Source organism: Pezoporus flaviventris, unplaced genomic scaffold, assembly GCF_033815535.1.
Source record: "Pezoporus flaviventris isolate CSIRO_AGI_PZ_B2104156 unplaced genomic scaffold, CSIRO_AGI_Pfla_v1 ptg000036l, whole genome shotgun sequence".
Classification (NCBI taxonomy): Eukaryota; Metazoa; Chordata; class Aves; order Psittaciformes; family Psittacidae; genus Pezoporus; species Pezoporus flaviventris.
The window spans coordinates 40349352-40373219 of record NW_026892584.1 but is presented as its reverse complement, the minus strand read 5'-3'; the positions used below and the strand labels follow the sequence as shown (position 1 = coordinate 40373219).

The 23868-nt window shown below is 37.2% G+C and overlaps 1 protein-coding gene across 5 annotated transcripts in view; it reads right to left on the bottom strand.

Annotated features, from left to right (window-relative positions):
* TRAF3 (TNF receptor associated factor 3) overlaps positions 1-23868 on the bottom strand; it is a 71643-nt gene that overhangs the window by 25492 nt on the left and 22283 nt on the right. For 4 of the 5 annotated variants that reach the window (XM_061464046.1, XM_061464044.1, XM_061464048.1 and 1 more), the window contains exons 3-6: positions 9259-9515; positions 6198-6249; positions 3197-3301; positions 2132-2299 (exon numbers count right to left, since the gene is read on the bottom strand). In XM_061464046.1, the coding sequence (XP_061320030.1) occupies positions 2132-2299; positions 3197-3301; positions 6198-6249; positions 9259-9500 (567 nt within the window). In that variant the 5' untranslated portion in view covers positions 9501-9515. Of the gene's footprint in view, positions 1-2131; positions 2300-3196; positions 3302-6197; positions 6250-9258; positions 9516-23694; positions 23839-23868 lie in introns of all 5 variants that reach the window. The other variant, XM_061464045.1, reaches the window with a different exon arrangement.

Genomic DNA, 23868 nt, shown 5'->3' with positions numbered 1-23868 from the left:
CTCAGCTTTTCATTCTCATTACCAAAGTAGGAGGTAACATTTTATCAGGCCACAACAAGAAAAATCTGTATTTCTATGGTAACTGAAATTTTTAAAATCTAGGAAAAAAATTAAAACAGCAGCTAATTGCTAATTTTCTAATTGCAGAGCTTTCTACACCCTTAAAGCAGCATGGAAGCAAAACTGTCCTTTTTCTTCGTACTGAAACATATTGATTGATTAATTGATGGCCTGGCTTTGCAAACGAAGATTTGGGAAAGGCTTTACCCATGCTTACTACAAACACAATGAGGACTAAAAGGGCAACGTGGGATAGGCAAATCCAGTTGGAAAAAAGGCTGCTTGGTCATTCAGGATGTTTCTGAACATGACTGTCATCATAAGCCAATGATAACATGCAAACACATAATACTGCTTGGAAATGTTCTGATTTACAAATGTGGATTTGTTAAGAACTCTTAAAGGCAGGTGTACAGCGGTACCAACTTTAATACAATCAGTGACATCTCAACATAAAACTACATTTTAATCAACCTCTTTGGCTCTCTGGATAAGCCACTTCTATTACCTCTTAAAGCAACTCAAAATTCCATCACTTGGGATTTTGGAGAGCAGTTACTTTATTTACACACATTCTGTTCTCTACTTCAGAGTAATATGCCATTCTTGTTTCCAACGTGTATGCCTAAATTAGGCTTTGCTGTGAACTAAAAATCTGATAGACTAAAGCTGTCTCAGCTTCTAAGTATCTTGAAAGGCACCACTAGTTCAAAGATTTCATAAATGTTAAACCCATCAACATCTTACAAAAGAGAAACCTCTTAAACTAAACCAGAATTCTATGTTCCTCACAACCTAAGAAGGATTTCAAGACTCTGACAAGTTTAACTACATTGCTCCTATAAAAAGAAATTGCCACAAAGAACCTATGAGCATGTTACTTAGATATGGAAATCCAGTTTGTGTAACAAGACATATTTAGTACTCACTGATTTTGTCTGTTAAGATACTACACATTCTTTAATGTCACTCTTTTGCCTCACATCGGTTCCCAGCCTAAAGAAAACCCTGGGAGAACAGCATTCACAACCTAACTAAACACAGTTTCACCTCTGTATCAGAGTAAGAATAAACACAGTATAAGCTTGATTTTCACATCTCATACCTTATGCTAGGTAAATGCACAATAATTAAAGTACCAGCCCTTGCAAGTATACACTCAAATAATTGAAAGCCAGATCTAAATCAGAACTTGGTGTGATTCTACCTACACCTTTTTGTAACAACATCTCTGAGCAAAGAATGCTTTTCTATTGTTGTGAAACTTCACCTAACAAACAATACACAAGAACACAAATGAAAATTAAATTCTCATCACTCTTACTATACTGAAAATCCAAGACTGTCAAACTATGGAAACTATACAAACAGAATTTCTTTCAAAGTGTTAAAATTACAGCAGGAGAGGTTCAGCATAACTCAGTTCTATGTGAAATAACACAAACACAGTCAAGTTACAATTCTGTATGTAAAGTAGGTATGACTTTCTCAACCTCTGCCTTATATTTCTAACTCACAATATGCTACTTGTCTGACAACCTACTTATATGCCAAGAACAGCACTAACTCTGCCTAGGCCTGTCAGGTATGATTGCTGGTTATGCCACAACACAATTTGTTTTTACACTATTTCCTCCTTTCCTCTCATAACAGCCCACCCAAAAAGGATTATACAGAAAGATACTATTTTTCCAGGCAATTGTTACACTTATGCTTGTCCTGCACAATATTTGTTATCACGGTAGTTGCATTTATTATATCTATTTAAGCAAAATAAAAAAAACACAGCAAAAATTACTTTAATATCAATATAATGCAGTGGATCTGATTTATTTTTTTAAAATGCAATATCTGAACAGAAGAGAACAAAAAAAAGAAAGTGCTTCCCACTCAATACAGCAACTCTTTTCACAGAAAAATGCATGTTTTGAATGTCAGCCTACTTTTTTGGCTTACTAACTGTGGCTGAGAGGCCAAGGCTCTATGGGCAGCTACACAGAAGCACAGAAAGAGTTATTATTCCACATTAATATATGGAATTTTGGTCTATATACACATGAAAATACCGCACCTGCAACATTATCATTGGGACTTGGCTTTTACAGTATTTACAAGTTGTCTCCCGGTATTTACAGGTCTTCTCTACATGGTCTGGCAAATCTTTTCTCAGTATTTTTTCTTTGCAATCAGCACGAGGACACAAGAGCTCTTCAAACTGACAATCAGTTTTCAAATGCATCTGAAAAATTTAAAATATTAGTCAAGCCAACTAAGTTTTGTGTATGTCTTCTATCCTGTGAAGACATCCCACATTAAATAACTTTAGAAACAATGAAAGCGAAGTTATTCTGTGCACTATATTGTGCAAGAACAAATACTAACAAACCTACTCAGGAATGCATTTCTGGCTTTACACTCCCTTTGCCTAGACAGCAGATTTCACTGTATTACAGATGTACACAAACTACTCTTATACCAAAAGCATTTTAACACAGTCCAAAATTCCACACAAGCTATTTGAACAAAAGGTAAACATTCTTCTTCAAGGTATATTATTGTACATAAACACAGATGCTGTTTTCAGTTGTTTAAGTACCTGAGCTTGCTCATTTAATGCAAGTACCTACACATCTCATTGCAAATTGCTGTGGAGTCATACCTTACAACAGTTAAATAACTGGATTTCTGCTATAGTATGCCTTCATGAAATAAAGCTACAGGTTATTTTGTGGAAGTCTGGAGAAGTCAAAGGTTTAACTCCACACATAAACTGCCACTTATGTGACAGGATTAAGACTAGTAAATAAAACCACATAAAAAAGGAATTAAAATTTCTCACATTTGTGAAGCACACATTTTTTCCCAATTTTAGTTCTCCCTCCAGTTCTGACTTGCTTCAGACATTTACACTGTCATGCTTTAACGCTGCACAAGCACATGATTTCTTTTTTTTACTACAATTCCTTACAGCTGATAAAAAGTTTCAAAATAGTTTAACTATTCTGACATTTATAAATTCTGACACTTATAAACAACTAGTATAAGCAACTCATGAAAAGGACTGTGGTTTTAATTTGCAAGATTTCTTCTCATTCTTTAACTGACAAGGCAGTTATGACTATGTTAGATTACTCACCAGTAACTGACCCAAAGATAGCTGTTCCTTACAGCCCTTGTTTTCATTTCTGCAATATATTTGAAGGGCAAGTAGTTCTCTCCTGCAACAATTATCTTTAAACACCTGAAAAATTAAAAATCACTTCATTTTAGACATTTAAAACCACTCAAGAATATGCAACTTGAAATAAAAGTAGAAGCCATACGATTTGGCCTACAGCAGCGTCATTTAATTCTAGCTTTATGTGCCAGAAATAAAATCCTACTATTCAATTTTTCTTGAACATGAACATCACAGATTCCTCCATCATGAAGCAGCCCAGTGAAAGAGAATATTTGGACAATTACTGTTTTACTATAAATACAATAAAGGGAAAGGTAGAAAAAAGGACTAATGCTTTTGCTATTTGCTTGCCAAGAAAAGGCCTGCATAAACTGGAACTCTACATTGTTTGGGAAGCTGGTGTATTAGGCACAATACTGTAAGACAAAGAAGAGCCAAAGCATAATGGTGCAGAGAGAAAGGACTTTATGGAAGGCAGTCCTACAGTGACTAGACTGGTTACGTGGAACTCAAACTTGCATTTCAGTGGTAATGTAGCTCAATTAGTTCACATAATGAAAAGCACTTTTCAAGGTCTTGAGCCTCCTCCAGTCTATTATGTCACATAGGCTTCACCTATTTCCCAATTTTACTGTCTATAAGGATTTTTTGGGTAGGGGTTTCTTTCGTTTGTTTTTTGTTTGTTTTAGGGTTGTTTTGTTTTTTTTTACGTAATAGAACTGCAAGAAGTTGGAAATAACTTGGAGTTCCGATTTTTCACTTTTTACGGATAATAGCCCATAAAAGATAGAGACATCACAACTACACTCTCAAGTCCCACTGCTAAGGGCAGGAATTAGCAGATAAAGACTGAAGAGCATTACTACTATTTTGAAGTCCAAAACAAAGGGATAGAAACTCCCAGTTATTTTGCAATCACTTTCATGACCATTAAGAAACACCAAAGAACCAAGCCCAGCCTCTAACAAACAGAGTTACGTGATACTGCATACACTGCAGGGTTGCTGTAATTACAGAACAGTTCTGCAGGCTAACTTTCAACAGCAACAAAGAATTATGGTGACCAGATCTGTCTACAGTGACTATGAATCTATCCCCAGTATCAATGACAAAGGAAACTCTGCAACCATCTGCAAACATCTGACACAGCTCATTGATTTGTTTACTTTCCAGATACACATGTGAAGTTTAATGAATCGACAAGTCTCATTTGAATAATCAGTTGCCAGTACTGTAGTATTTTTTGCAAATTCACAGGGTTACCAGCCACAGTTTTGCTGACTGAAGTTAAGGTAAGGGGACAATTTTAAACTTTTTTTCCAAGACTATCTGAAAGCTCTTCAGCATTCTCTGGGAAGAGAGGGGTTTCCAGTTTTCTGAAAATAAGTTGCATAATTAGTTAACAGATTTTTAATGTTGGTTTAGAGAGATCTGAAGTTTCATAACAAATGTATGTATTTAGGTATACTAGGAGCCAGAAAGAGTTAAAAGGACAAAAATGTGGACATGATTAGTGGTCTGAGCTCCTGGAGACCTGTCCTGGTTTCAGCTGTAACAGTTATTTTTAATCCTGGTGCAGTAGCTGGTAGCTGGTGCAGTGCTGTGTTTTTGCTTTAGGATGAGAACAATTCTGATAGCACACCAATGTTTCAGCTGTTGCTTACCCTGATAGAGGGCTTTTCAGTCTCTCATGCTCTGACAGTGAAGAGGGGCACAAGAAGCCAAGAAGGAGCCAAGACAGGACACCTGACCCAAACTAGCCAAAGGGTATTACATACCACAGCACATCATGCCCAGTATATAAACTGGGGGTGAGTTACCTCGAAGGACAGATCACTGCTCAGGTCAGGCTGCATATCTGTCAGTTGGTGGTGAGCAACTGTATTGTGCATGACTTGTGCGTACTGGTTTGGTTTGTTGGGTTTTGGTTTTTTTTTTTCCCTTTTAGTTTTATATTCTCTCCCCTTGTTATTTTCCTTATCATCAGTATTAGTAGTAGTTTTATAGTATACTTTAGTTATTGGATTGTTCTTACCTCAACCCATAGGGTTTACATTCTTCCGATTCACCTCCGCATCCCACCCAGAAGGGCAGGGGGAAGAAAGAGGGGTGAGCGAGTGGCTGCATGGTGCTGAGTTACCAGCTGATCTTAAACCATAATAAGACCCCATGCCAAAACTGAATTATGCTGAGTACTGTTCATAAAACTATTCTGAGTTAAAAAAAGCAGAGATTAATGTACCTACTAATCTTCTATCAAAAACTGTTACTATTACAAGTATTTACTTAGGCAGGAAAGACTACTAACACACAGAATTTACTACACATTTCAGAAAAATCTAATGTAAAAACTGAATAAACCATGTACTATGTCAAAAATAATTTTCTCAGCCCTTAACCTTTCAAAGGCTAAGGCTTTCAAAGGCAACACAAGTTTTGCTGTGAAAAACACTGAAGAGGGTATCAGCAAGGTAACTTATCCATATAAGCATCTGATTCTATTACAGCTACTGTAATTCTATACTGTTGTTCCAGTGTGGTTCACAAAACAACACACTGTAAAAACAAATAAGTTTAACAGTAGACAGTGGAGCCGAGGAGTAAGTTTTGCCTAGATCTGTCACATCTCTTCCTCTACAGGAGATGCAATATTTCTTATCATCCTCCCAGCTGATGGGGAAACAACTGCAATGTGTTCCTGCAACTCCCAACTATGAAAACAAGTTGTGACACCTGGCTGGACCATTAGGATTGAAGCTGACATGTTTTCTACCATGTGATTAACAGTAAAAGTGAGCTGTCTTCCTACATAAAATACATGGTTTATGTTTTATAACATAACTGTCTTGTTCAGATAGCTTATCAGGCTTACAAAATAATTGCCACAAAGCAGTAGCACATCTTATGCATACCACACAATTCAATACACTTGAATAAGAAACAATTTGAACAATACCTTATCTTTAACTATGCTTTCTTGACACGCTGTACATTTTGGACTAGAAGAACTAGAGAGAAAAGAAAACAGAAAAACTATTGTCACTCATCTGAATTTCTGTAGTACAAAAATTTCTCTTTATGAGGCACTTACGATTATTAAATATATTTTATAACCATTAACAGTAGATATAGTTCAGTATAATGAGATAATATGATGTTATTTAAAAAATTAAACACTGAGTTTTCAGTGGGCAGTATCTGACATTCTTCAGGAAATAAGACTACCACAATGCCTCCAGCCAACTGTGCAGTAGTTTTCTTCAAGGCTGCACAATTAATTCCCTATTTTACAGTCTGTGCCCCACCTGCAATTTTAAACACTTCGCAATTTTAAACACTTCTCAATCTATCTGTGCAAACAGGCAAAATATTGTCTTTTCAATTATCTAGTCCTTTTTCAAACAACATCTCATTAAACTTTACTCTCTCTGACAATCAGTTATACATTTCTTTTCAGGGTAAAAAAGAAAAAAAAAGTATTTATGTCCATATCCTTAGAGTCTGTTCTGGTTTTAGCAACTGCTACAGATCCTTGATCCCTCTTTTATCTGAACTATTGCACTATAGCTGTCTTGGTAATCTAATTACTAAACTTGTGATCTCTTAGAGAGCACGCAGGTTGATAACAGAGCAGTCTATGAATAGAAAGTGGAGTGTAGGAAACCTGGGCTCCTACAGCTGTTTCTGTCTCTGACCTGCTAGGTGTCATAGTGTAAAACTCTCAATTCCTTTTTAGCTGCTTTTCTCCACGTAAAATGGGAGCAGCCACACTGATCTCCCCTGTAAAGCACCAAGATGTATGGATGAAAAGCACTAGGTAAAAGCCAGGTAAGTTCTTTCAAAAGTGACTCACTGACAGGCTACACCAGTTGAGGCTGCTAGCAGCAGTGCAAATCAGTGTCAAAGGCTGAGCAAGTTTGATTATGTTATATAATCTGTGCGGTTATTTCAAATCATCTCAGTGGTTTCTGCTCCTTGCACCGACCATTCCATGTCTTGTCAGATTTCTGAGCATATGAACTACCTTGCAGCTTCCATATTTTGCAATATTTTTATTTAAAAAAAAGGGGGGGGGAGGGGATAACTAATCTACTTGAGGGCTTAGAGTGTTTAGTAGAATGTCACTCTTTCCTGCCTCTTACTGAATTTACTCAAGCATACCTTTTGCTTTTTTAAACTACTGCTGCATACTGAGGAGACATCTTTACCGAGTTATCTACACTAACTCCCAATTCTTTATCCTCAAATAATCCTGTAACAGAAGCTGCTAGCATATAATCAGTGAGTATGTGTGCAGCAATGTATCAACACTGAATGAAAAATTTTGTGCCAAATACAGAAGCAACGTAAATTTACTTTGCTTCCACTTTTATGGCACACTTTTAATTTCTAAAAAAAAAGGAGCTGCAAATTTTCATAAAGGATTTGTCTGTAACAAGCACTTAAATACCATGAAATAACTGGTCTCACCAATGCATTCTTTTCAATACCACACAGGTTGGAAAGTCAGGAAGGTAAAATTACACATACTTCAGCTGCACTATAATAAGCACATGCACACATCTCACAGCAAGGAAGAAAAATTGCCCAGATTGCAGCAATGCCAGAATTGTTACTGCTCAGATTGTTAAGGATCTGCTCTGTCCATCCACACATACCCAAGCATGGCAGGTGTTTGCTTTTCTGCAGTCACTGTTATTAACCACGTAAGAGTCTTTCAAAAACATATATTCAGAAACAAATAACTGCATTTCTTAAATTTAAATTATACCTCACCTGAAAGGGTGTATTGAAAGCAAACTCGGTAAGGTTTTTTTGTTGTTTTAAATTTGACATGCTGTAGCACAAAACCTACAGGAGTAGATTAGTGAGCTCTAGACCCTTGTAATTGCCCAGTATAGAGGTTACTCTTTATCATGAGACAGAGTAACATAATATCCTTCAATCTCTTTTGCCATGGTGCATGTAGTCTTGACTTACATCTACCTGAAAATACAGTATTCCTAAGTTAAATATAAACTAATAACTAGAGTCAGGATGGTTATGAAAAGTAAACAGGAGATCACCAAGACCTTCTGAAGTCAAATCCTCTCTGCTAGCAGTGCAGAGTGCAACATCCAGTGAGCTCAATCTCTTCTATACCTCTGCTTTCCAAGTAGCAGATGGAAGTACTGTTTATTTACCCCAGCTTGCAGAATGGTCTTCAAACATTAGACCAAGTTTTGAAATCGCACTGCTAAATGCTATCAGCAGCAATGCATCAAAGTTGAGATGCAAAGAAATACGCTTTAATTGATGCATAGATACTTCTTAAAAACTAGAAACTCCTTGAATGACTGCACTTTTTTTTCTTACCTAGACAAGGAAAGACTGCATCCCTCTGTGTTCACCATACATCTCTAACACCCAATCACCCACTTTACACTCTGGCCCAAACATTCCAGAACAGAGAAGCAAGCCATCCAGACCCCGCTGGACTCCACAAAATATACAAGCCCCAGCACACAGAACTAGAAGGGTTTTGGGGAAAGGAAGCTCAGTTACACTTATCCAAGGGTCCCACCACTCAACTGTAAGGCTGGGTCCACAGGTAGGTTATGCACTCCAAGGAGCCTCTGCAGGCTCACTTCCTCACACAGACACAATTTACTAAGTATATTCTACACCAAACAAGCCATGTCAGCAGTCAGGTGAAATTGCTACTCAGTCTAGGCTCCACAGGCAATGAAATTATTACACAATACATTACTACATGGTATTAAACCACTCTAACAACCATTGCAACAACACTGATGGAAGGCTTAGTTGTCTCATCCTGACCCAGAGCAGAACGGCAATGTTCACACCAGCGTATGGATAACAAAAAAAAAAAAATCAAGCAGAAAAAAACAAGCAGAAGGCTGCTTCAAGCCAGGGCATTAGCTTAATGTATTCCTAAGACAATGCCGTTCACACTATTTTCAGCAGTTCACAAGATTTAAAGGTATCAACATGTTCGATCGCAACAAAAAACATACCTTAGCAAAGCATTCATGCAGGTTTCACAAAATCTGTGCCCACATTCAGTCTGCTTAGGATTGCATAAGATGAGGTGACATTTTTCACATTTATACTTATCTTCCACAGCATTTACAAATTTCTCTTTGTAGCCACCTTGCTCTGGAACATAAATCGATGCTGAAGGACTGCGGTCAGGATTGGCTCTTTGTTGTACCATTTCTACAGATAAAGGGGGTTCTGTCTTCTTACTGGTGTCCATGCTCTAAGGTAGCTGCTGCGAAGCAAAAATGAGAAAACTTCTGAGAAATTAAGAGTTCTTTTTCCATTCAAATAAACCAAATACAGCATCTCTGAGAGACTACATAAAAACAGAAAGCACCAAGAAAAGACATTATGTGAACATAATGCATTCATAACTGCCTAAGTATATTAAGTATAGCAAGTCTATAAAATATTCTACATTTTTCAAAGCCTCTACAAGGTCAAGGATTAAAACCCATTTCTGAAAGCAAAGCGTTAGTTAAGTATGGGCATCACTCAGAAAAAATAAGAATGCAGCTTGCATTCTTCCTTATCTTTCTCTCCAAAACATATCCTTAATATTGAAGTTGTATCATTAGAGGAAGCAGCAAGGAGTGTGGTGGAGAAGCTGCACTGGTAAAGGACCACACACTGCGCAATTTAGATGGTACTGTAAAAACAAACAAACAAACAACTAACAAACACAACCACCAGTGTCTTATATAGGGTATCTGGAGTCTACACAGCTCCACTGTTACCTTTTCCTGTCTATTCCACGCAACAGAAAAGGGTAAGACATGCTGCTTTAAGTCTACTTTAGAACAACACAACAGGTTTTTACCTATTAAACACTTTCCAACCTTCTCATTATACATCCTCACCTGAAGACAAGAGGTGATACAAGACTAGCTGGCAGAGCAGAAAAGCCTACATAACATGGCTACTTGACAAATTCACCAGGACTAAGAACAACTGACAGGCGGCTGAGAAAATAATGCAGTTGAAGACTGAATTACAGTACCTATTAACTTGGACTACAATTCTTCTAGGTCAGCATGCAAAGCAGCAGAGGACTAATACCTCAGGTTAAATTTTAAAACATGTTTTCAATAATTTCCTTGCTTATCTTGTATCCAAACAAGTGTAAATGGTAATAAAAAACCTCAGCACATGCAAGAGAAAGCACAGTTGGAGTTTACAACACTTACTACTGGATATTTACAAGAGAAAGGCATACTTCAATTCTCCCTCCGTTAACTGACACTTGAAATATAAAGCTATTCCTACAGTTGCCTCAAGTGTTACTGTTAAAGTTCAGTTTTAAGAAGATGAATGAAGAAACGAGGCCCAGTTCACTTATAAAAGTATGTCCACCAATGCCACAAGGGGAGTCAAATGCCTCACATACCAAATTCTCAAACCTTCTCGTACACAGTTCCTGTGATCTCGTCTTCCCTTGCTAAGCCCAAAACAAGTACTTGTAATTAAAAGTATTTTCTTGTAGACCATTTTTGCATCTATACTTCTGGTATAGAGTTCTCCATGGAGACTAAACAGAGAAGGGAATTTTTTTCATTTCTGCTGCCAGCTACTATTTCTAGAAACAAAAAGACAAAATCATTGAGACTTATCTCTGATTCCATTTTATGTCTTTATCAACACCAGCTGAGCAAGGGTAGAGGTGTTCAGTGAAGGATCCCCACTTCATTGCCACCTTACCCCAGGGGAAAACATCTATCACTGTCAATCACAAAGGCCACAGAAGCCATCCTCGTATCTCGCTACACAGATTTGATGACCTTTTTTTTAGAAAAAAAAAGAGGAAAAAAAAAGCCCCACAGAAAACAAAACCAAGCACCCCAACCACTGCACCCCCCAAAATCCCAAAACAGTTTCTACAATAACTGACAGGGAAATAAAAATTCTGGCCTATAATTTGAATTAATGTCTGCCTGTTCCTTGTCTACTCTTCAAACACTGCAGGGTCTAATGCCTTGGCGTTGGAGGGGAGGAGAGGGGAAATGGGGGAAGAAACAAAACAAGCCCAAAACAAACAAACAAAAAAACACAAACAACAAAACCAAAAACCAACAAAAAAACCCAAGACAAAAACAAAAACAACAAAAAAAGCCACACACACACACACCAAAAAAAAAAAAAAGAAAATCTGCTGAACCAACCAAAAGTCCAGGGAAGTAATTAAAGCCTCGTAGAGCTTCAGCAGCAAACATACAAAAACCCAAACCCAAACAAACCAACAAAAACCAGGTAATGATGACACTGAAGAGGCAATTCAAGAGAATGCAATCAGCACACAAGAAATGAGATGTGATGCTGAGAATCAGAGTCTGAGAGACAGGAGGTTAAGAGAAGTGCCCTGGGTGAGAAAGGAAAGCAGCTGATGAAAGCAGACTAGCTTTAGAGACTGCCTAAGGCATGACTGCCACTGCTGAACACCTGTGGCCAGATAAGGGGAAACCCAGTCAGGAGCTTAGGCACAACCACTGCAGTTGTAAGAGAAAAGGATATTAGCAAGACAGGAAAAAAGTGCAACTCCATAAACATCCAGACTGGTGAAACTTATTTACCTATGGATCTGTTTCTTGTGGGTAACTGTGGGAAAAGTTTCACTTACAGCTTGCTGTTTAGAAATCTGTTTTTTCAGTTCTCCAATTTATAATTTGTATATAGATACTAATGCCTCTTTTCCCTCTTCAACTGTGATTTTGTTTCATATTCAATACCTCTACCATTCTGTCAACTCTTGAAGTCAAAAGCCAGCTTCACTCATGCTGACTAGTAAGAACAACACAGGGACATGATTTTCCTTAAAGTGCCAGAATAAAACAAGGCATGGCCTGATTCTAACCCACAGAAGAAATTACAAAAAAGAGACACTAAAAGAGATGCTGACAGAACTGGCAGGTCAACAGAGCACAAAGTTCCTCAACTTGGAAGCCAAAAGCACAATTTCTTTATGGAAACTGAGTAATTAGTCACAAGGAGGCAGGCAGTGCTGAGAAAGAATACCCAAGATTTAACTAAGGAAGAGTACCAAATGCCAAATGAGCAGCAGGTGAGAGTTTCAGAGAGATATGAAACTGCTCAGGGACTGGACTGTCAGCTGTCAAGAGAGATTTCATAACAAAATAAAACACACAGGGCTCCATAGGACACCACTTTGGGAATTAATGTGTCGGATATCTTGTCACAGGAAACAACCAGAAAGCTATGATAAATGGTAAACAAACATTTCCACTGCCACCCATTTGCAAACAGCTTTCTATTATGGTTTTCATCCCACTGCAGGGTGTCATCTGCAATGTCTTCTTTTCCTTTTCAGGAACCTTTAACAGCAGGATTCAGATTATACTCCCACAGTCGTGTTTCAAACTGCCAACAAGAAACAGTTCTGAAGTCACACCTCAGTAAGACGCTATGCACTTACTGCAGTGAAGATAACACACTTCCAGAAAGCAGGAAGAGGAGCCTGGCTAGAACATTCAAGATAGACTGGTTCTGGTGGGGCCCTCCAATTCCTAAAGGCACAGCAAGCTGCCATCAAGTCAAAGACTGATTCTTGTTCAGCAACCTAAATCTTTACTCCTAATTCACCACTCTCTGTTTCTTAAGCTCAAGTTTCTTATCCCTGAGGAAAATAATCACAATAAAATGACTTTTAGACGTTTTTTAAAACTGTTAAATCTTGGACAGTCACCTTTGAGGACATACAAGCACATAAAAAGCATCAGTCACCAATGTCAGTTCTGTCCACTGTTGATTACATTCTTTCAGGCACCTTTCCTGCAGCCAGCATATGCTGATATTCATGCTTCTGCAGAGTAAAAGATACTCTTCTGGTCATCAGACTGGTGACAATACCTTCCCCAGTCTGTCAAGTCTCATCAAGCTCCATTTTTATCAGTACTCTTTTCCAGCACCAGAGGAACTCATGTATCTGAGGCTAGACTTCATAATATTTCAACCTGTACATGTTGTAGTAATTTTTTGGTTACATAACTCATACTAACATTAGTACAGAGGGTTAGAAACTGGAAGCAAAAGTGAATTTACTTAAACAGGTGTTCCAAGAATTAGAAAGCATGTGAGTTCCCAAACAAAAAAGCATCTTGCTCTGTCCTCATTTAAGCAAGGATGCTGTTCTCACCACAGGAGGCAAATATCACTTTCTTTTGTTATTATTTGCTCTTTGGGAATAAAACCAATTTGCAACATAGAAATACAATAAAGCTGCTATAAAAAACAAACAAACAAACAAAACCCCAAATAAATGTGCATCTTAAAAGGGAAAAAAAAACCAAAACAAACAAACAAAAAAATTAACTCTTACATAATCTAAAGCACCCCTCAAAAATTGGTAGAAATAAGGACCACAGGATTTGGAATGTAGCAAGCTCTGCATGAAGACAGTTTTGATATATTGACAATACAAAAAAAATAAGCTGTCAAGCTTTAAAATTCAAAAAGATCAAGAAGTTATTTAAGTAAATGCTTTTGTAACATTACCAGAGGATAACAGAAGACTCAATTAATTTGGTTATTATTTAGAAAAGCTTTATTGATCGAATTACAATTTGCATTAAGAGCAGAAGTTACTCAAACAGAACAGCACTGCATGCATAATATCTAAATTAAGCTCTCAATAAGAAACCTGAAGTTGGACAGGGAGCTAAAGACTGCAGCAGCAAAGAGACCAACAACATTAAAAAAAGTTGGTATTTTTTTATCTTAAAAGCTTAAAACCAAACTTCAGCATCTTATCCGAATCAGATCATTTTGCTTATTGGTAGCAAGTGGTATGTTATTTTAGTCTAGTTTTTAATGAGATACAGCTTGTGATTGTGCCACCTCTCCTCCCAGCCTCCCAAAAACATATGGGAACCAACTAGACAGACAGGTTTCATGAAAACGAGCAGCTATGTGAGGAACAGAAACTTAGTGTAGCGCTCCAGTGAGTAAAAGGCTGTTAAAGTGCAACCTCAATCATCACCACTCCTGCGTGGTCTATCAGTTGGCCAGTCAATACACAATTACATTTAAACCAGCCAAGACCACCTGATCCCTCTCACCCAGGCAAACTTCATGGTCTTAGTCTCCTCCAGTATTACAATGACAGAGAGTGGGCTGGAGGTATTTTTTCTTTCTTTTTTTTATTAAGTACAGGGGAGTATGGGTACAAAAAGGAATGTAGAGCACAGATTAGTCTGAAAACAAACTTCATCAGTTTCACTCTTCACAGAATTCTCTTCTGTGTTTTACAGGATACCCTCAGAGAACCAGGTGACCAGGTACCTGGGCTGGCATTTCCAGCTTTTCAGTCTTCCCAGCCAACGTGCTTTCTATTGCCAAGAGTTATTGCTTCAGGTTATCACACTGAAATCTTTTATCTTAAAATTAAATTCTTACAACAATCTGAACTTTTCCTTTGTCTTATATTTCAGCAATTCATAATTCCTAATAAACTCCTAGTACATACTTACATCTGTCTTTCACCATCTTTTAGACAAGTCTCCTGACTTGGTTCTGCTTCTACTTCTGAATGAAATTATAACACGCAACGTATACTGTCATAACTTGGTGCCTGGTTAAAACAGTAATGCAGGCTGAAAGCAGTATATTGGTGACAATGTACTATCAATTTACTCAGTGCACACATGTAAAAAAAAATTAAAACTGAGCAGGGAATCTTCACTCTGAAGCTCTTAAGCATGACGGTGTCTACTACAAGGAGCCATTCTCTCAAAATCCAGCTGTCCCTCAGCCTGGCATTCTGGTAAAAGCCGCAGTGTTGAGTCTGGACAGGGGCACCCAAGAACAACTGATAAATAAAATGCAAATACTCCACAAAAATACCTAGGCAGTGAATGAGGCAATACTGGGTGGCAGGTCTGAAAGCAGAGCACTATCCATCCATTTTGCCTTGTGTGAGCTCAGAAGTCTTTGCACTTCCACCCTTCTTTTTTGCATATGGGAACTACTTTTATTCCTCCCCCCCTCCCTGTCCCTCCATGCACTAGTCATGCTTGAAGCACAATTCACTGTTTCTGTACAGCATATACAGGACCAGCTAACCAGTGCTGAAGTATTTCCAGCTTTAAGATAAAATCCTGACAGAGGGTAGGGGAGGACAGGGAAGGGTTGCTGATCACTAACACTGGATATAACTTTACAAAGTGAAAGAAATGAAACCATTCCTTATCTTCTTTTATGAAAAACATTCAATTGCTAAGTCTAATTCCCGTTGGAAATAAAAGCAGCATTGATATTTAAAACTTATTTTTCCTCGTATTAAAATAAACTGGGTATTTTAGCTACTTTAAACTTTGCCCTATACTTCCATAAGCATCCATCTTTCTTGCACAAACTAATGCAAGCCAATTGTGAAGAAGACCTTGAGATCATACACATAAAAACAGAAGATCAATAAGAAAAACTACTACTTGGATACAACCAAATAGGATGGAAGCATTTGAAAACACACAGATGACATGGAGCATTCTCCACAAAGAAGTTTCTGCCATTTGAAAGCTCTTCACAGCCACTTATAAGTGCAGTATCCTAAAGACACAGGTTGGAAGGCACCTCTGGAGGTCATCTAGCCCAACCTCCTCTTCAGAGCAAGGCCAACTTCAAAATTAGACCAGGTTATCCAAGGCTGAATTTTCAAAAACTCCAAGGATGAAGATACCACAACCTCTCCATGCAACCTGTTCCAGTGTTTAACACTCCTCTGTGGGGAGTTCTTACTATAGCAATTATGGCATGATACTGTTATGCAGAAAAAAAGCCTGTTCTGATACACAAACTGCTATGTTCTAAAGCAACTAAACCAGATTTCACCATCGTCTTTATGGCTGTATTCTGTAAAAGTTCTTGAACAAATAGCAAAACTATTTCTGCCTTGGATAGTACAGACCATTTCTTCTTTTCCTATCTCAACTACAAAACCAGAAGTATAACCAAAAACCGTATCTTGATATTCTGGCAAATGAACAACCATGCAAGTCACCTGAATCACAAACATTGTGTATTTCCCATGTTCTAGTTTGCAAGATGACCAAATAGAAGAAAACGAATGGTAAGCTAAATCTTACATTGTTTTATGCTTTTAACCTTTTTATCACTTTGTCTCCATTTTCTCCAAAAATGAGTCTACACATTAATGTGAAGTGTCTTACAGGATTAAATAAAACAGCATGTCAGTGCAGGGAACTCAATTTAGCAAGCCTGTTAAACCATGCTTTCATGACAACAGTTCTAATATATACTCTGCCCTGCTCAGTGTAACAAATTTCTAGATACTAAATAGAAATTAAAACATTGGATAGATGTGCAAAGCAATTATACCAGCTTTAAGAGATGAGAATAGGAATGTTTATAAATAATAATGTAGTATTAATATAGTCTGGAGTATCCAAGAGCCCAGGGACTGACACTTTTAGTACCTACCCAATAATATGTTGAATAGAATTAACATGCAGTCTAATACATACTGCACTGATGTGAGGAAAAAAAAAAAACACCAACTTTAAAAGGGATTACATTTTAACTATCAAAAAGAGACAGGAGAAAACTAATTCAGTGCAATTTAGGAAAGCTGTTTTTTACTTGACACTGTGTTCAACCATCATTTTTTGAAGGTTAACAACATTCTTTTCAATCATGACGTAAGGGCTGGCAAAACAGCTTTAAGATTCAGCCTGAGGCTAGTAAAACCAAAGTGTTTGTATTTTGACTTACACTTACTGTCTACAGCTCTCAATAATTACTTTGTAACCTCAATGGGATATCAAAATACAGTATAAAGTCATTTGAAGTGCAAGAAATCAAAAGCCTCTTTTAGAAATCAAAAGACCTCTTAAGCTTTGAAAGCCTGGGTCACAAGACAACAGATAAGAGGCATGTTATCCAAGTGCACCATGAGCACTTTCTGATGCATTTTGAATTCCAATTTGGGTCCTTGTCTATGGGTACAGGAGAGAAAAGATAAAACACAAGGTTACTGCATTTCACCTATAAAGCTAATCCCCAGTTGGGATCCATATTTCTATATAAGGTTTTTAGTAGAAGCATTAAGTAACAGGAGAGAACAGAAGATGATCAGATGATGACAAGACAAAGTGTACTTTAATCTCTTCCTTTGTTGCTTAGATGTCCACAACTGAGATATATACATGAGTCCCTTGTGGAAGAAGTGAATCAACACTCTATTTTTTTGTAACTTCTGTCTCTTTTTACAAACAAAAAGTTTTATCTACCATAGAAGAAAAATATTCAGATCAAATATTCTGGGAAATACCATGATAATCATAGTATTTCAAATTAAAAGGTAGTTTCCTTTTACAAAAATATTTTATATATACTTTGAAAAGACAACTAGCAAAACCAGTTTACATTTGCATTCTGAATACTCTGGTTTTATGGAAAGTTATTTCCATCAGTCCAGATTTCTTCTACTTCTCACTTTACAGCAAACCTAGTATTGCCTTTACTTTTGTTGCACAGCATAGAAGTCATCGGTTCACATGTTACAAGTGGTAACGTCAATCATACACAGCTCAAAAGAGAAGTCGCTCACTCTGTTTCCCACTTATACCTGCTATGACTGAGAAATATTAAATTTGAACTACCCTAACAAGGATCAACAAGGGTTCAGGCAGATGGCATGTCCAAATCATTTTGGACAATGCATATACTGCTAGAAAAAATGTCTCATCCTCTAGAGACCCAAAAAAGTCCCCTTTTCCTGCCAAAGCGTGCCTTCAAGAAAAATCTGTCACATGATTTACCAGAAACAACTTGCTTTTAAATTATAAGACACCAACGTCTCTCCATTTCTGAAATCCCCAAGCAGGAATCAAACAATTTTGCTGCCTTTTAAAATTATTGTCAGTCTTTCTGTCTTTTTTTTTTTATTATTTTCTTATTTTTTTAACAAGACCCATTGATGGCTGCTGGTCTTTTCCATTCTGTTAATCAAACAGATCCTCCGCTTCAAAACTAATGACATTTCAAACGTCTAGCAGAATAGCAACAGATATTCTTCAAATTACAGTCTATCTATCTACTCTGATGTCTGGCAAGTGCACAAAGAATACTATCTGCATTGCCAATTTCTGGCTGAGTGCATCTGTGCTGTCTCTTAATGAATCCAGCCTTGAAATCTAAGCAAAGCAGAGGTACTACCTCTCCCAAAATTCTTTACCTTAGCTTCTACAATTTTTAGAAGGTATTTGAAAGTGTCAGAGACCAACAAAATAAAAATAAAATAAAGGCACTTCAAGAGGTTTACTATAAATAATTACAGGAAAACTGCCTTCTCAAGAACCCCCGAAATATGAGTTAATCTAATTGTAAAATGCAGCTCATCTTTAATAAAATAATCCTCCCAGGAAATTTCGAACACAGCAGAGTATAGGGGAAGCTGTAAATGAACAGAATGCAACTTCAATATGGCTCTGCACTTCACGTGTCCAACGATGAAATAAAATACTGTGGAACTAGAAATAGCCATCCCAGGAAACTGAGATCATAGTATCTATCTCACTTCCACAAGAAGTGCTTTCCACTCTGAGTACGTTTTCTAAGCCTACATCCAAAGCTAAATCAATCAGTCAATCTCTCTACCCTGTCTCCTATGGAAACTAACCCTCATCAAGCACGTCCTGCTCAGCCATTTTATCCAGTTGAACACTGCATACAGTTGAACACAGATGAGAAAGAACTACTTTTTCACACTGCCCTAAATACTAATCAAATTCTAGAAACTAATACCAGCAAGTGACATCATAAAAAAATTTTATTCAACATTGAAGTGCCTGGAAGACATTCATTCACACACAGATCTCAATTCTCAATAATCTTAAAAGGATTTTTCCACCATTCTAGAGGATGTCTTCAGCTTTGTCTAAAATCTTCACGAAAAAAGGACCTACAGGCAACTCTCTTGTCATTTGCCTGTATTTTATTATTTATCAAAATGTGAAAGAAGACAAAAACATTATCCATTTATTTAACCAAGTGATAGCAGGTTTAACTTCAGCAGTTTCAGTGTTTATACTGTATGCTTCACTGTTTTATGTGCATTTTCTATGACCAACATCTTGAATTTTAGGAAAAGTGAGGGAGGGTATTTTGTTGTTAAGGTTTTTCTATTAGAGAGGGGGAAAAAAAACCCTCCACACAAAACCAAACTAGAACAATGAAACACATTTGTAAATGAAATCTGGAAGAGAAAATAAACACGGGAAGGAGGGGGAATTAAAAAAAAACAACCCACCAAAATATTTCCCCTGATATTTCTAGTTATATTAGGGTGCTTTCCAGTTTCTTATAGCAGCCTTCCAATAGCTTAAAGGGGCCCAGAAGAAATCTGGAGAGTTACTTTTTACAAGGGCATATAGTGATAGGACAAAGGGGAATGGCTTTACACTGGATGAGTACATTTAGACTAGTTATTAGAAAGAAATTATTTACTGTGAGGGTGGTGAGACACTGAAGAGATTGCCCAGAGAAGTTTTGGCTGCTCTGTCTCTAGAAGTGTTGAAGGCCAGGCTGGATGGGGCTTTGAGCAACCTGGTCTAGTGGAAGGTGTCCCTGCCCATGGCAGGCAGTTTGGAACTAGATGATCTTTAAGGTCCCTTCCAACCCAAACTATTCTATGATACTATGATTCTACTTCTCTAGTAAATATATGTATGGTGAGAAGGAAAAAAACAAGGTTTGGAAGAAGTCACAGACCCTGACTTGTCAGAATATTCAGAACAAGAACTTCACATTCACTGCTATCTAAAGCATTTTTTACCTTTATAAATATGTTCACAGGTGAAGCTGGGGTTTTTGTAACTGAAGATTCAGATTCACAAAACATGTTTCCCAGGAATGCAAGAAAGAAAAGAACTTGTTGCTTCCTCTTGCAGTAAACATAGTCTTTGTGAATATGCTATTGAAGGCCAAATCTATATAAAACACAAATTCCTTCTGATATATGACGCTATTTGTTCTTCCAGCTGCTAAGTCTCATTAAAAGATTCTTTTACCTGGAACCTGCATTCAGTTTCCTAGTTTCTCTCTCAGAGTGTGATTACTTCTCCATATATCAAGCAATTTTATTATTTTGCCTTGGGAACCATAAGTCTTGTGTTTGCTGCTTCCTACAGGTTTAGACCAACTGTTATTCTGGAGGTTTCAGATCAACAGATACCATTGACATCTTGAGAACAAGCCATCTCTACAGCACCAATTCAGACAGGATACTTATAAGGAATATAAAGTTGGCAGTTTAACCTGGAAGTTCTTTTTGCATGCTTAAAGCCAGAGGGCTCCTCTAGTTAATATTAATGAAATCGTGTTAACCTCTACCAAATAAATACTGAATAATTTTGTTTCATGCATTAATGGCAATCTAACATTTAAATATGCATTTTTGCTTTTGAAAATTCAAACCTGAAAGCCTCCAGGTGCTACACTAGAAACTAAATGAGAATACTCAGAGATTCCTTGGAGAATTTATGCTGATAAAGACTATCTGCTTGCATCATAAAGATCCATGTAGGCACAGCCTACGTATGCAGAATGCAAAGGACAACTTCCAACTGGAAAAAATGACAGATTTAAAAGTATGCAGAGGGCGTTCACTGTTAGATCAAGGGGATTATGTGCTAAGATTAAAGTTTCTTGCTCCACTGACTATTCAGAGGACAAGACAGCGCAGATTCCTCACTTTTTGCAAATAACTTGTACATAGGCAATGAAGCTTCCAATATTACAGCTGTGGTTTGGAATTTTTTCCCCACCAATTCTATTGAATGGCTACAAGATTTTAAGACTTCATATTTGCCCTCCCCTCCCCCACTAACTGTAAATTAAGCACAATACTGCTTACCTTTTATAACATTCCTGGACTCAAGTGATCTGTATCAGTACGAAGTAGTATTTTTAGGCTTCTCTTCTAGTAAGATTTGTCCCCAGTCTAAATCCTCCTAGAAGTATTGGTAAGAAATCACCTGCCTGCCCTTCTCAGTCTTGTAAGAGATTTCTTACTGCACAATGCAGCCCAATGCTTTATGATCTATATGAAGCAATTTCAGGATCTGAAAACACTAGGTATAATATTACACACAAACAGAGAGGTCAGGGTACCCTCACCTTTATACATAAGGAGAACTACCACCTTAACATTATAAATGCTTCTATGAGGAAGCCTTCCTTCTGCTTCACATTGTTCTGAGTGGTTGGAACTAGATGATCTTTAAGGTCTCTTCCAACCCAAACCACTATGATTCTATGATCTTATACTACTGCCTTCAAAATATCACAAGAAAGTGTCAAACTGAATCCAATTAAGATATATAAATGTACTTCCTACAGTATAGCATAAAGTTCCAAAATACATCAAAAATGCTGTAATATACATCCATGAAGGCAAGCACAATCTAGTTCCTGGGATTCTTTTTCCACCATTAAACAGCCTTTAAAACACACTTGTGGATAAGCTCATTGGCTACAGCACAGACATCATGTTGTCATTTAATTCAAGCCTGAGTACATGCTTTCAGTAGACATAGTTAAAAGTTTTCTAGCAACATACAACAGTTGGAGGAAAAAGAAAAAAGAAAAAAAATACGGAAAAAGGTAATTCCAAAGTATCTGTTAAGCATGATTCCTATTTCCTCTATACCTCTGCTAACCACAGAAGTAGTTATTTTGAGGCCAAAAGCAGAAAATTCTTAGTGTTATCTCAGATAGGTGAGTTCTGTAGGTTAATCATATACTGTCAAAAATTGTTTTTAATTTTTTTTTGTAATCTCCCACTTTTCAAGAGAGGTATTCAAGAAAAAAATTAAATTAGGTATATGTAAACTCACACTCTAATTATTTTTCTTTATATAGTTCTAGTAATTTATTCTCCTGGGAACTGACAGCACCAGAGTTTTGCTAATCAAAGCTATCACCAGCATAGCTATCAGCATATAAGGGAAGGCTATTCCATTTTGGAACAAGGATACATTTTTGTTATCAGTCCAAACAGCTTCTGTTTTTCATTGAAATAAGGGATTTCATTAGTGCACTTCAGAGGACAGAGACAGCTGTAATTATGGAAAATCCACAGTATCTTAAATTCAGCTGAATGAGGACAACCCCCAATTTTCTCTCTCTTCCCACATGAAAATCTGAAATCTCTAATGACACGACATCACAGAATTTCTTCCAAATCCTCTCCAGAAACATTTTTTTTAAGTGGGCTGAATCTAATAGGCAACTAATAGCTCATCTCTACTAATCCAGACTTTCTGTACTCATATACTACCTTTTATAGACCCCTTTTTTCTCTCTCATCTGCTGAGTTTTGACTAGTAATTTCAGTTGAGGCCTCCACTACCACATTCAAGTTTTACATTGAAGCACAACATAAAAATCAACAACACAGGTTTTTGCAATATATATTCCTGGTGTCTCCCTCTCTCAGCAGCAGTGCAAAGGAAACAAAGCACTGCACATGGAAATTCAGACCAAAGTCACCAAAGTAAATGCTCATCCTCACAAAAAGTTGCAATACATTTTCATTGCGAGGAGGAAATATTACATATATGATTAGATGCTGGATTAAAAACAAAGCAAAAAGGAGTTTTCCAGTAAAGTTCGAGATGGCAGGTAAGTAGAAAAATATTCCATACGAGTCCTAACCACCCACTTCAATGCAGCAAAAAGACTGCTCAGGTAAAACATTCTCCTCTATACAAATACTCATGTTTTGGTAGGGGGAAAGAAACAAAAATTTGGAAAAAAACAAAAAAAATAATCACAAACTCCTTAATTAATGTAGTAACAATTTGTCTCCTAGCCATTAACTAGCAAGCTCATAAAGGTTGGATTGAGTAAAGCCCAGTTCAAACTCAAACAGGCAAAAGAAACCTATGAGAAAAAGTACATCTATCTGTAATTCCAAATAATTTTTTCTTCCTCAAAGTTTACCCAATGCTACAAGAACTTTTCCCTTTAGAACAGGTTCACCTTAAGAACAGGTTACAAGATCCTTGTCTATTTAAATACCTCACCAGTATCACAGCTGCTGCCAGAATGGCATACAGGTTGAAATCCTCCACAGTTTCCATCTTCTTCCCAGCCCAACCTTTGTTCTTCTTCACTGCCTCTTCTAACCTCTTCCCTAGCTATCTGATACCAGGTAAACTACATCAGTCTGGAAATTATATCCTCCTCCTCACATAACTGCTCTTCTTGACAAAAAACAGAAGAGGCTACAACATTAAAAGGGGAACTGTTAGTTTAAAAAAGCTCTTGATTTCCAAAGCTTGTGCAACAGTTTTCTTGATCAAATCTGTATACTATTTTTCCTCACACACTAACACCTCTCCCTGCAACCAGATTTGGAAGACACTTTCATTGTTTACATCTCCTTTGTTTTATGTGAATCTCATTTGATCTGCAGTTTGAGGAAAAAGGAGAACAGACTTTCTCAATGCTCTGTTAGGGTTCTCTTGACTCTTGCCAATAAGGGGAGCTTTGCTATAGTCTGTCTGGTTTCTCTTTTCGCCCTAAAAAAGAAAAAATTAAGTTACACTACT